General features: G+C 33.8%; 1 protein-coding gene across 1 annotated transcript in view; it reads left to right on the forward strand.

The window, feature by feature from the left end:
* UBR3 (ubiquitin protein ligase E3 component n-recognin 3) overlaps nucleotides 1-13862 on the forward strand; it is a 207722-nt gene that overhangs the window by 79638 nt on the left and 114222 nt on the right. Inside the window, exons 5-9 of the mRNA XM_019656794.1 lie at nucleotides 964-1030; nucleotides 5628-5758; nucleotides 6950-7178; nucleotides 10593-10772; nucleotides 11375-11508. Coding sequence (XP_019512339.1) covers nucleotides 964-1030; nucleotides 5628-5758; nucleotides 6950-7178; nucleotides 10593-10772; nucleotides 11375-11508 — 741 coding nt within the window. The remainder of the gene's footprint in view (nucleotides 1-963; nucleotides 1031-5627; nucleotides 5759-6949; nucleotides 7179-10592; nucleotides 10773-11374; nucleotides 11509-13862) is intronic.

The raw sequence follows: 13862 nt of genomic DNA on the forward strand, positions 1-13862 counted from the left end.
TGAGGCTACTTTTCTGCTTTAGAGATTTGATGGGCTATAACTCAGAAATCTGGGAATTTGTACTATAATTCTAACATGCCACCAACACTATCGTTAACAGACTGTATGCCAAAATATTACCACATGTCTTTATAATACCAGTTGGCTCAAACATGTTTGGGAAATAGCAAAAAGATGTCAGTATAATGTGGAAGTTTGGATTCATGTGCAATTTTTCCTAGTTTAGGAGAGCTGGGATAATGGAGTAGAATAATAACCTTTAGCTGGAGGGGAAAAAACCCTGAAGATAGCAAGAGCCTTTTCAGCAACACTTTAAGAAAGTTAGAAATGTGCATCTGTTCCCAGGCTCCCCGCTAAGAGGCACACCCCTAGCCTCACCCCGTTTTCACTAGCGGTAGGCTGCCCCTCTGCTCCTCTTCGTGTCTCACTTCGTGTGGTGCAGTGTGCCATCCATCCCCTGAGACTTCCTCAAACCACTCCAAGATGTTTGCCTGGGCTTCCAAATGATCTCCCCAGGTACCTACGATTATGGCTTTTGTTTGTCTTAGACTCTTCAGATCCTGTCCTCTGTTCATTTTTTTATGCTTCCCCTTCTCTCCTTCCTTCCTTCCTATGCTAATCTGCTCCCCCTCTTGCTTAGATTTTTTATTCATTTGATGTTATGCTTATAAGGTTAGGAAAATTTTTATTTTTGAATTCTGGGGTGTTAAAGAGTCTTGCAGTAGAAGCACAGATTAAGTTTAAGAGCTCTTTTAATACTAAGGATTTTCATTATATATTTTAATCAAAATTAGCAGCATTAAAAAGATACTATAGCAAACACATAAAAGTAAAATGTGTTGATTAATAATATATAAGCATGACTATATTATATTTAATGATTTATAAGCATATTTATGTTTATGTAAAATGTATATATTCATCGATAGGACTGTTATAATGCTAATTTTGTTTTTCCTCTAGGAGGATCAGGATGGGAGTCAAGGTCTGGGCAAGAGAAAGAGAGTCAAACTAAGCAGTAGCACCAAAGGTATTTATAGTTTGCTTTTTCCTTGTACAAGAAGCTCCTAAAATACTAAATTACTAAGAATGCTTGATTGGCTAGCTGTATTGACATCAAAGTTGTTTGAAAAGAGAGTACTTTGTTAGATTTGCCTAATGTTGGAGAAAGTATTGTTAGGGGGTGATTGTGGGGGACCTCAAAAGCAAGTAAAACCTTTACTATTGGGATTTTGTTATATTTTTCATAAAATGTGCATTGTCATATTTGAGTCAGAAAAAAAGTCTTTTCATTGATTCTTTGATTTGGATTCAGTGTTTTAGGTGTAAAGTTTTAGTTTGGTTTACATCTTTTTATAATCTAGGGTATGCAATTTCTACAGTGAAAAAGGACAGCTAAGGGAGAGATGGTGAAAGAGTGAGAGAATAAGAATGAGTGAATATTAGAATGAAAGAGAAGAATAGCACTTAACACACATTAAGAGGTCAGTAAGGACTTAATACATGTTTACTGAAAGGAAGAAGTAGCTATGCCTGTAGTGAGGGAATAGATTAGTTTTAATAATAATGAGTAATATTTATTGAACCTTTTTTTTTGTATGTGCTAGACATAGTGCTAAGCACTTCACAGGCATTGTTTCACTTAATTGTCAAAGTAACCATATGAAGCAGGTTTTTTGAATTACTATTTTATGTATTAGAAAATGGAGGCATGTTAGAGATCACAGCTAATGGGGAGTAGATCCCAGAGCCTAAGCTCTTAACCACTATGTTTTTTTGGCCCTCACTGAACGCTTTTCTAGAGTACTTGTTTTTAGTTGGCAGCCTGTACTCTGGATTTTTGCCATGGATTTCAAAAGTTTAACATGGTCTGTTGTCTGGGTTAGATGGTCTCCAGTGGTTAAAATAAAACTTTGATGAAAAGAAGATTCTTACTTCTGGTGCTGATTAAGTGTATCTTGTGGAATGTTTAGGACTGCTTGGAAAGGAGGAGCAAGCAGGCAATTTCAGTAGAGGCTCATTTTGAAAGTCTGGTCTTAGTTACCTAGGCTGCTGCGTATAACTTGTGGGCTGCTAGCAAAGGGTATGAAATTTGATCTGTGGTCCAGGATGCACACATACACACGTGTTCCTCTACTTCTGGGCTTATCAGAGAACCTGTGATGCCTGAAGAAAATCAGAAACCCATGTGGCTACCTGGCTTTTTGACTTACCAGAGTTGTGCATGTGTTTACCTGAGTCCTTGAGACACATCTGAGTGGGAGAAGATTGGTAGGCACATACGTGAGATTGTTTTAGGGATGCCCAGAAAATACCTGTTATGGTGTAAGAGGTCATTGTTCTCCTTCAGCCTGATCAAACTCCAGTTGAAGGTACTAAAGTTGAAATTTATTTTCTTTTATTCTGAATTTTTTTCATATTTGGGATTGGATTGTCTTCTCTTTCGTCCTCTAGTGGTAAGAAGTAGTACAGAGATTTCAGACTTGATCAGTTACCATTTTTAGTTTAAGAATGTACATGAAAGAAATGGTTCTTTGAATTAGTAGAACCCCTGTGTTTTCAAAAAGTGACTGTTGTTTTTGAAGATATCTGAAGTCCAGGGAGTGGTTTAGTTTGTGTACAAATTTGGTTCAAAAGTTTGAAAGTAAGATAAAAATAAAATATGTAATAATAGGGGGCCGGCCAAGTGGCTCAGTTGGTTAAGAGCGTGAGCTCTGAGCAACAGGGTCGCCAGTTCGATTCCCACATGGGCCAGTGAGCTGCGCCTGAGCTGAGCTGCCGCTGAGCTGCCAACAGGTGGCAGAATGGCTCAGCTGGTGAGAGCACCTGCTCCTAACAACAAGGTTGCTGGTTCGACTCCCGCATGGGATGATGGGCTATGCCCACCCGCAACCAAGTTTGAACACAGCACCTTGAACTGAGCTGCCCTGAGCTGCCGACCGGCGGCTGGATCACAACTGGACTTGGAGCTGAGCTAGCTGCACCCTCTACAACTAAGACTGAAGGACAACAACTTGGCTGTTCCCCTTCCCCAATTCCCCAATAAAATGTTAAAAAAAAAGAGTAATAATAGGCAAGAAGTAAGTCACTGTGCTAAACACATCACTGCCTGTTCTCAAAACCTAAATTTTAAGGATGAAGAAACTGAGGCCTATAGGGCTATTGCTAACATTTATTAAGGTAGTGAGTTGCAGATCCTCGACTCTGTTGTCTAATTATAACCTTTATCTTACTCATGCATTTATACTACATACCGATTCTTCAAAAATTTCTTTTAAAAATTTAGCTTAAGGTAGTTTAGGCATTGTAAAAGTCATGACAATCAAGATTTTAAAGGTAAATATTCGTCATAACTAATGGAAACATTTCTAACCACATTTCTATACCATAACACATAAAGCATATAACATGTGCTTAAATATCTAGGGAAACTGACATTACCTATTTTAAGAACAACAATGAAGACTATTATGGGAGGTTTTTTTTTTTTTCTCTGAAGATGAAAAAAAATTGATTGTATATAATTGCAGCTATTTTCATTTTAGTAGAAGCCACAGCTTTTCTGGTGCATTTGGATTGTTTTATTTATTTAAAACAAAGTTAATATATCTTTCCTTTCAAATGTTTGATATTATAATAATTATGGTAGCTTCAAGCTTTTCATTTGGCTGATGTGAGCTTGCAGAGTCATAAATATGAATTCTAAGGTTAATACTACTAGTTTTGTTCAGCTTTGTAAATATGTTAAGAAGCATTTATCTATGATGGTTTTATTTTATTCTTTTGGTAGTCTGTGAAATTTTCAATCATGTTAGTGCCAAGTGACTTGTGAAAATTAAATTGGCTTCAGCATGTGCTGTGGATTATATTCTGAGTTTTAATTATAATACTTACATTCCCCCCACATGATTCCTAATTCCTGGGTCCTAATTTTATTACTTTTGGCTTTGAATCTGTTAGTGTGTGTCTTTGAATATACTTTACCTTATTTCTTACAAGGTCATTCTGGGAATGATCTATTTCAGGAGGAAGAGAATCTTGTTTTGCAAGTAGAAAATTATGAGATTTGGAAAAATAAAAAAATTATTTAGTTTTATAAAGGGATGTATAGTGTGATCATATTTATGTTTTTACCCCTATTACATATTATTTATACTGAAGGCACCACTGAAAGGGAGTTAGGTAGGGGATTGGTAGATACTTTTGCTTCTCTGTTGTTAAAATTATAGTCTATCCAGAATAATGAAATTATTATTCTGAAAATAATGGGTTATTAATTACTAATGCAAAAATTGGGTTAAAGTTATGTCTAATAAGAACTGACTCAAGTCTTGTTAAACTCAGAATATTTTGTAGAAGAATCAAGAGAGTGATGACATGCTGAGCTTATTGTTTGTTAACTCTTTTAGACTCATCACCTGAGGGAGATGTGTGAACACATTACTCCATAATAGAAGAACTGTAAAACTGGGATAGGGTTAATTGAAAAAAACTCTACAAGGTTATCTTGCAAGACAACTTGAACTGTAATGTTGTTAGGGCTATTCCTGAGTATTTTGGTGCATGTGATAACTGTTTTTCCAAATCTTTCATCTAACTCTAGTTCCTGCTTAAGCACTGTCACTAAACCAGTCCATTCACTGTTGACACTTGCTATTTCCTTTTAATGCCCTTATTGATTATTCAGAGCAGTAGCCCAAGATTGTGTCCTCCAACAAAGATTAATAGTCAGAATTTTCCAGTGCATTTTTAGGGAAAAAAACTAGAAAGGGAGAGAAAGAGACAGCTTAAAGTATTAAAAATATTCAGTTCATCGTATCCCTGTTGAGACCTTTCTGTTGACTGAGTGTGTCAAGGATGCAGATTAACAAGAGACAGCCTAGCCTCAAGGAGTAGTGGCACTTGGCTTAGAAATAGGCTTTCTAGCAGATCATTTTATCCCTTTGAATACCTTTATTCAAAAGGGCCATCCGTTTCCCATTTCCCCTATACGTGAAGGGCGTCTTGAGTCCAGGGCAAGTGAGCATATGTAATGCTCTGTATACTTTTCCTCGGATATTGTTACTAGAAAAAAGTAGATGCTTTTGTAGACTAGAGTAAGCAATGCATTAGTAACTGTTTTCTCCAGCGAAGTTAGTATTTCATTTATGAGGGATCATTTTAAAGAAATAGTTAAATTATTGAATCTATAAAGATTTCCCCCTTCTTTGTAAAAATTAAAAAATTTAGATAACTTTGGACTTTATGTCCTTAGTAATATGTTTTTAGCTTACAGTCATTATTACTATTTTAAATTACATACCATGAATATTGTTCTTGTAAGATAATTATTTTGAATCTTAGTAGAAATTTTAGATAAATGGCTTATGTTTAAGGACAAGTAATTCCTTATTTTTTAATAGCTGCTTTCTATTAAAAATATAAACATTAAGTATTTTGATATTTATATACTGTGGAGAGTATAGAAACCTAGCTTGATGTTTCTATATTATCAATGAATTATTGAAAGGGTACCCTTAATTTTTAGATACATTTAGCTGTTTGAGGTTGATCGGTTATTAATTATAGTAAGGTTTAAATGAGATGAGGAACTTAAATCATTTGGTGATAATTTTTTTCTTATGCAGATCAATCCATAATGGATGTTTTGAAACATAAAAGTTTCCTAGAAGAACTATTGTTTTGGACTATAAAGTATGAATTTCCTCAGAAGATGGTAACTTTCTTACTCAACATGCTTCCAGATCAAGAGTATAAGGTATCCACCTTTTTTCTCCTGCCTTTCTGAGCTTTGCTCCCCCCTTCTTTGCCTTTTCGTTACTAAATCTGTTTGATGTATTTCTCAGTTGTGGCTTATTGTATTGTAACCCTGAGGACTGATACAATACTATAAAAGAGCATTAGCTTCCTCTGTTGCCAACACAGGGTCGTAGATCTGTGGCAAAGCACCACTACTGGGCAGAATTCCTAAGGGTTGCCTTTTTGCATGGAACTTGATTGATCCAAAGGGAATGCTGGGGGACAAACATAAATGCAATTGCACAAATAAATATGTAGTTACAAATTGTAGTAAGTTTTCTAACTTACAAGATGGTACAAGAGGTACAAGATGCTATGAGAATGTGTAATGGGGGCAACTGAATTTAGATTGTGGGTTTAGGCATGGGAGTACATGGGATTAGTAGTTTCTGGCCATAACGGTTAAAGACAGAACCATTATTGACTCGTACACATGTAGGTAGGTGAAGTCTCTAGTCCCAGCGGGTCTGGATCCACCTGTTACCACCATATGGCTATGGCAGAGTGACACAGCCTAGTGTATGAAAAGAAAATGCTTCATGTTGTAGTTCTTCTTATGGTTTACATAAGAGTGTAAACTCTTAAGAGTGACCCTTGAATGCCATTGTCTTGTGTCTTTATACCTGCTTAAGAAAACAGCAGAGGAAATGTACATATTACATAGAAAGAGTATTTTGTCAGATTAATGATCAACTTTCAGATCCGGTAGGAGAAGGTATTTCTTTTGGAGTAATCACACTGACTTCCTTGTTAAGTTATATGAAATCTGCTGTAATAGCTGTTAGCTGAAACTTTAGATTTTGTTGTTAAAGTTGCACAGAACAAAGACATATACTTGGAGAATAATAAACTGGTGTATTTTGAGCATAGTAAAAATTTGTATTTTAAACCATGGTATTTGTAATTGCTTTAAAATTTTAATAATTTAAAATGCCTATTAAAAATTTTTTAACCATCAGAATATTTTGGTAATGTTCCAAAAAAAGGGAACATGTGATTCAAGACTACCATCATCACTGAAATTATTTTTTAAATTACCTTGGACATCTTTACAAACTAATAATAGTTTTAAAATGTTAATATACTATATTAGAAAATGTATTATAAAACTCAAACTAATGTGTCTTCTTTCTATTTAAAAAATTTATAGGTTGCTTTTACAAAAACTTTTGTTCAGCATTATGCTTTCATTATGAAAACACTGAAGAAAAGTCATGAATCAGACACAATGTCTAACAGAATTGTGCATATTAGTGTTCAGTTGTTCAGCAATGAGGAGCTGGCCAGACAGGTAACAGAAGAATGTCAGCTGCTGGATATTATGGTCACTGTGCTATTATACATGATGGAAAGTTGCCTTATTAAAAGTGAGCTACAAGGTAAACTCAGAATTATTTTCACTAGTTTTGTTGTTAATATACTGTGTAAGCCTTAAAAACTTCTGATATCCTTAAAAGTATTACAAAATAAAACATATTTGTTAAGAAATTTTTGAAAAATTTCAGCAAAATTTAAAGAAAAACTTAAAAATTACCTATAGTTTTGTTATTCACAAATAACTTGTTAATGTTTTGGGATATTTCTTTCTTTTTTTTTTTAAAGAATTTTTGTAATAATTTATTTGTGACAAACTGACGATACATGCTGGGGAGCAAGATCTCAGATGCTCCCCTTGGATATTTCTCTTCTGTCTTTTTGTGTGATGTGAATATATTTATAGATATGAATACATACTTTAAAAATATGCTACCATAGTGTGTGTGTCAAGAACATGTTTTTTTTTAATGATTGCAGGTATTAATATCATATGGCTTTATCATAATTTATTTAACCATTTACTTATTAGACATGTCCCTATTTTTTATCATATATTTGTTCTTACCAGCCTTAGACATTTTTATATGCCTATACTTTTATAATTTAAAAGTTGGAATAAATCTTGCTTTTTCTGTGTTCTTTTAGAGAGATCTTTGATTTTCTTCTTTTTTGCCAAGTGTATGGTTGATACTCTTCAAACTGCCACATATTTCTAGGACCTCCTCACATTCTCATTTCTCTGTGGTCTTTCATTTTTACTTCCCTGTAATAATTTATATTATTTGAGTATTTGCTATGTACTAGACACTATGTTAATACTGTCTATATGTTGTTTTAATTAAGCTTCTAAACAACTCGCTGAGATTGAAATTATTACTATCTCCACTGTAAAGAGTAAATTGAGGCTTAGGGAAGTTAAGGCATTTGCTGTAGAGTATACAGCTAGTAAATGACAGAGTCAAGAAGGACTTCTTATCTTCTGATGTCAGAATCATTGTTCTTAACCATGACTCAGTCAGGCCAACATTGACAGGACTGTATCTTCTCTTGTTGGCACCTGGAACTAAACTTTAAAAATAACAACAAACCGTAGTTCAAATTAAATCTTAGGACCTTTCCATTTTCTGTGGAGGAGAAATCTTATAATTGAGACTTGTGTTGTTCCATTGTTGCCTCCTTTTGCATATCACCTCCTATTTTCCCTTTATACTGATAGTCTGTTTATTTTCAGTTGTGATACCATAGCCTGAAAATTGATATTTGCTCAGTGCAGGGCACATTGCTTTATATGTAATAATAGCTAGCTAATAACTATGATAGCTACCATCTTTAGAGCACGCACTATATGCCATGCTCTTTTCTCAGTACTTTTTATCTCATTTAACCACCAATAATTCTGTGAAGTGGATATTGTTTTCTCCATTTTATAGATGAGACAGTTGTGGTTTAGGGAGTTGAAGTCAATGATCTGTTGTTTTTAAATCCCAGCATCCCTTAGCACTGTCCCATCAATATCAACAGCTCAGCAACTCACAATGGCAGTAGTTGTCAGTCAGGGGGCTTTTCCGAATCTCAGGTAGGGTAATTTGTAGAAAGCTCCTTACCCCTCACTCCCTCATTCAGTTATATCCTCTCTCATCCTATTGAGAAGCACTGAAAAAGAGCATACGCAACTTCATGTGTCCTGTTCTTATATATAAGTTCAGTGTGATTACAGCCCCGACTAACTGCATAGGCCTCAAGTTCAGCAGCAAAGGCAGCATAGTAGGTCTGAGACTCAAATTCCACATGCTCATTTAGCTCTCTCTTGTTTAAGTTCATATCTTGCAAAAATTAATAGATATAAACCTTGCTAAAAGAAAGCAAATATTCATATTAAAAAGCAAGAGTTGGGTAAAATAATTTGATGGACAGAAACCCAAATTTAATGTATGGAAATTAAGAAGTTCCGTATAAGCCCTCCTCACTGATGAGTTTGACAAGTAGGTGGTTAGTTGAAAAAGTTGGCTGAAGTGAGGAATCATTAAAAAAATTATACATATGTATGTTAAACACTATATTTTAATTTAAAACACAGAAATACATGTTCATTCTCCAATCATTTAATTTTGGGCAAAGCATTTTTAAGGTATGGTTTCCTTGACTGGAGTTCTCCTTCATCTTTCTTAGATATACCACATCTGTAAAGCATCATTTGTGATTTTTAGTTTCAGTTTCTTAAGAGTAGGAACATTAGATCTTTGTGAAGCAATCTGAGCGTAAAAATCTTTCTAGGCTTTTATGATTTTTCTCCTCCAAGATTTTTTTTAGCATGTTCTTAGGCACTTACTTTTATTGTCTCAAAAGCTTATGATCTAGTTTTTGTAATAACCTCTCTTTATGGATTCATATTTCATCAGTTTTTATACTTTTAATTTAAATTTTATAATTATAATAAAAAGAACAATTAGCATTAACAGAAACAAAAACTGACTCTAGATAAACATATACCTCAGCTCATGTACTAGGGAATAGGCTCCTATCTTTGAACATCCTGTGTATTATAGAAATAGGGGCTTGTTTGTCCAGTGAATCGGTTGAATAAGAATAGTTTAAGATTGCTAACACATATGTGCTATAACTTCTAATAGTAAAGATTTTGTACAAGCATAACCGCCTCCCCCAACAATGTATTTAAACTTTGAGGAATTTCTTTAAGGCTAAATAATTTTATATATGTTTTCAATTCTTTTATTTTTGAAAGAAATACTGTTTGCTAAAAAACTATATTTATTTATTCTTTGAATAGAAGAAAGCAATTAAATATATATTGCTTAAATCATGCAGATTTGATTGCTAAAATGGAATGAAATTAAGCTAGGAATAAAAATATTTTATTGATTGGAATTGAAATATTGCATGATGTTATGAGAATCAAAATAATTTGGTTTTATAAACATAGGTAGCTCAATATCATGTAATACGTTGGACATATGGATTGTTATAATGATGTGCTAAATGTTATATTAACATTTCATTTAATTCCCTTAATATATGTGTCTTTTTACAGTTTACAGATGGGAAAATTGATTCAGTATAAGTAACACGCCTAATGCCATATAGGTATTAAATGGCAGGCTGGGATCCGTTTTGCTGTATGGATCCCATGAAATCCAGCCTGCTAGCCTGTACCAATAAGCACGCTGGACAAGATTTTATAGTGGAAATATTTTGAAACCCTGTTCTGGGCTCTACCTCTTTCTATTTAGGTGACTTGGTCAATTCATTTAAAAGTATTTGAACTTCTCACTTTCAGTCCTTTTCTTGATTTTTACAGTAAAACAAAATAAAATGGGAATGGGACAGCAAAGCTTGCCCTTCTTCACAGGGTTCTTATAAGGTTCTTAGGTGTCTCAGATTCTAAAGTGTATAGCCTATATCATTGGTGAAGTTTTTTTTTTAAACTTACTTATTTTTGGGCTGTGTGTTTGTTTTAGATGAAGAAAATAGTTTACATGTGGTAGTGAACTGTGGAGAAGCATTACTGAAGAATAACACTTATTGGCCTCTTGTCAGTGATTTTATTAATATCCTTTCTCATCAAAGTGTGGCTAAGAGATTTTTGGAGGACCATGGTTTGTTAGTTACATGGATGAACTTTGTATCTTTCTTTCAAGGTATGAATTTTACTTTTTTGTTAATTTCTTTACCAAACGCCTAATACCGAACTATCAAATACTAATTAAAAGATAATAGTACATCATTCAGGTTGTATGTGAAATGTCTTATTTTAATTAATTGATATTTGCAAGTACTTTAATAAAGTATTCATGAAAACGTATCAGAGTTATTAAAAATGTCAAATTATTAAAATGTCAAATTATTAAAAAAGAAACAGAAGAACAAGAACATAATTTATTTTAGTGTTTTAAACCATTAATCTGGAAGTTTCTAATCTATTCTCCAAGAAAGATTCATAAAAATTTTAGCTAGCATCAATTATAATAGTTTCGACTTTCTTATTTAATATTCCAATTATGTTATACAAGAAAGAGACAATTCACAGAGTATTTCTAAGAAAACCTAGTTTGTAAAGAACCCCAAAAGGACTAACTTGTTTTGTTTTTAACAATTTACTTATTTTTGTACATATTGTATCATTTATGCCATTTGTGTGCATGTTAAAATGTGTTTGGTACTAGGAAGTATTTTACTTGATTTTTAACATGAATACTTGCTTTTATTTAGCAAGGTTTAAATCTGTTTTAATTTTTGCAAGGTATGAACTTAAACAAGCGAGAACTAAATGAGCATGTGGAATTTGAGTCTCAGACCTACTATGCTGCCTTTGCTGCTGAACTTGAGGCCTGTGCACAGCCAATGTGGGGGCTCTTATCACATTGTAAAGTTAGGGTATGTTGAAAATATTTTTGTTTATTTTTGTATTTACCTTTAAAATAATTATTTAAGAAAAAGATGTGAAAACATTGATTGGTTACTTGTATATAATAATAATGTTGCAATGTTTAATTCTGAACTCAGCTCTGTGAAAGCTGACTTAAGACAGTAATTATTATTCTTAGGCAGGTTGGAATTCATTTATATTATCAGATCTTCCCAGCCATACTTTATTGTGAAAATTTGCAGCTTTATAAGTCTACATTTATCTTTATTGTTTCATTTTACCTATTAGCAGTTAGTTGCCTAGTGCTTCTTGTCTTTCAAGGGATAAGGATAGTCCTCAATAAAGTTTTAGACTTCTAAGATTCCAAGCAGCAAATCAGTATACATTTCATACAACTTCAGTTGTTTATAAAAAGAATCTAAGGGTAGGTAGCATAGCCTCAACATAAATTCTTATAATTGGATAAGAAAATGCTCATGTATTTATGTCTTTCTGTACAAATATGTATTTTACTTTTGCATTTTGAAATATTTGTTTGATAATTCATCAGAAACCTTGAGCAATTCAGAAAAATAGAACCCTCTGATCCTACTAAACAAGGACTTGACTAAGATTTTGCTATATGGATGCCAGGAAATCCAGCCTGCTAGCCTGTACCAATAAGCACGCTGGACAAGATTTTATAGTGGAAATATTTTGAAACCCTATTCTGGGCTCTGCCTCTTTCTATTTAGGTGACTTGGTCAACTCATTTAAAAGTATTTGAACTTCTCACTTTCGGTCTTTTTCTTGATTTTTACAGTAAAACAAAACGAAATGGGAATGGGACAGCAAAGCCTGCCCTTCTTCACAGGGTTCTTATGAGCTCTCTTCCACATATTCTTTAAATGTATGTGTTCCTTTAAGCAGATATTTTCTCTCATGACTTAAGCTATTCTCTAAATGACTCACACCTTTGTTACAGTCTAGTCACGTTCAAATTTCCAACAGCTCTGTTTATTCATGTAGATCTCCTTATAGGTACTGACTATACTATAGGTCCCTAACTAACTTTGAAAAATCATCTGCTCAGACTGTGCCCTTTATGTCATTTAATGGTATCTTAAATGATGGCAGTTATCTAACACAGAAACCTCCCCTAGCTGTGTTCAACCTGTAATCAGATGCCATAAATTCTCTCTTCCATTTCAGAAAGTCTTCCTACCACTCTGCCCTTTGTCTTAATTTATTTCTTTATATTTAAACAATCTGGGTTGTTAAGGTAATTTCTTAACTGGTTTTCCTGCCTCTAGATTTTTTCCTACTGTCACCTGTCCCAATATGTAAGTTACTCTTCTAACTTCTGTGCATATCTTCTTTGTTTAAAAATCATTCAACTTCTCATCTGTCTACAGGATAATGTCTGTGTTTCCTATACAGCATTTAAAATTCTCCATAAACTGCCCTCAACTTGTCTCTCATAATTTTTCCTATACCCCCTCTACCTCCATGCCGTTTACTTGTCAACATGCAGTGTTCTTTCATGATTTCTGTGCTTTTGTTCAAGCTAGTCCCTTTTTTGGCATATGCTCTCTGATTCTCTCTGCTTAGTACAGTGCTTCTTTTACACAAGAATCATCTGAGAAACTTTAAAAATACATGTGCCTAAGTCCTACTGTCAGAGATTTTTATTTATTTAATGTGCAGTAGGACCTCAGCAGTGATTCTAACTACTGTGAAGAACCACTGGTGTTAGCTCTTCAGAAACTCTACTCATAAGACTCAGCTGATGTGTAATCTGTTCATTTAAGTTCTTTCAGTCAGATTTATGATTCCAGTGTATGTCTCAGTGTTGTTGTTTTTTTGTATTACCTTGTTTGATTTCTACTGTAGCACTTATCAAAAATCTGTCACATGAGGTTTGTTTGTTCATACATTTGAAAAATATTTATTGAATGCTATTCTGTGTTAGATACTAATTAGATGCTTGGGTTTTTGGTGTTGAACCAAGTAAACATGGTTCTTGCTCTCATGAAGCAGGCTAATAGGAGATATAGATATTAAGTACTTAAAGACATAGATTTATTTTGTAAGGTTTTGTAAGTGCTCTATAGGATAGTAACAGGTTACTGTGAGAGTAAGGAGTGTGGTGTCTGATTAGATTTGAGGATCAAGGATGGCCTTTCTGAAGAAAGAATATGAAGGAGCCAGCTATGTGAAGAATAAATCTGGGGTTGGTGTGGGTAGAAGGGGAGATATTGGGTTGTCGAAAAGTCATGACACATTTTTGCAACAAAAAACATAGAAAAATACATCCTGACTTTTCCGACAACCCAATAGAATGGAATAGCCTACTTTCAGTAGGAAAGTGATTGATTCTTTT

The sequence above is a fragment of the Hipposideros armiger genome, unplaced genomic scaffold (assembly GCF_001890085.2).
Source record: "Hipposideros armiger isolate ML-2016 unplaced genomic scaffold, ASM189008v1 scaffold_266, whole genome shotgun sequence".
Lineage (NCBI taxonomy): Eukaryota > Metazoa > Chordata > Mammalia > Chiroptera > Hipposideridae > Hipposideros > Hipposideros armiger.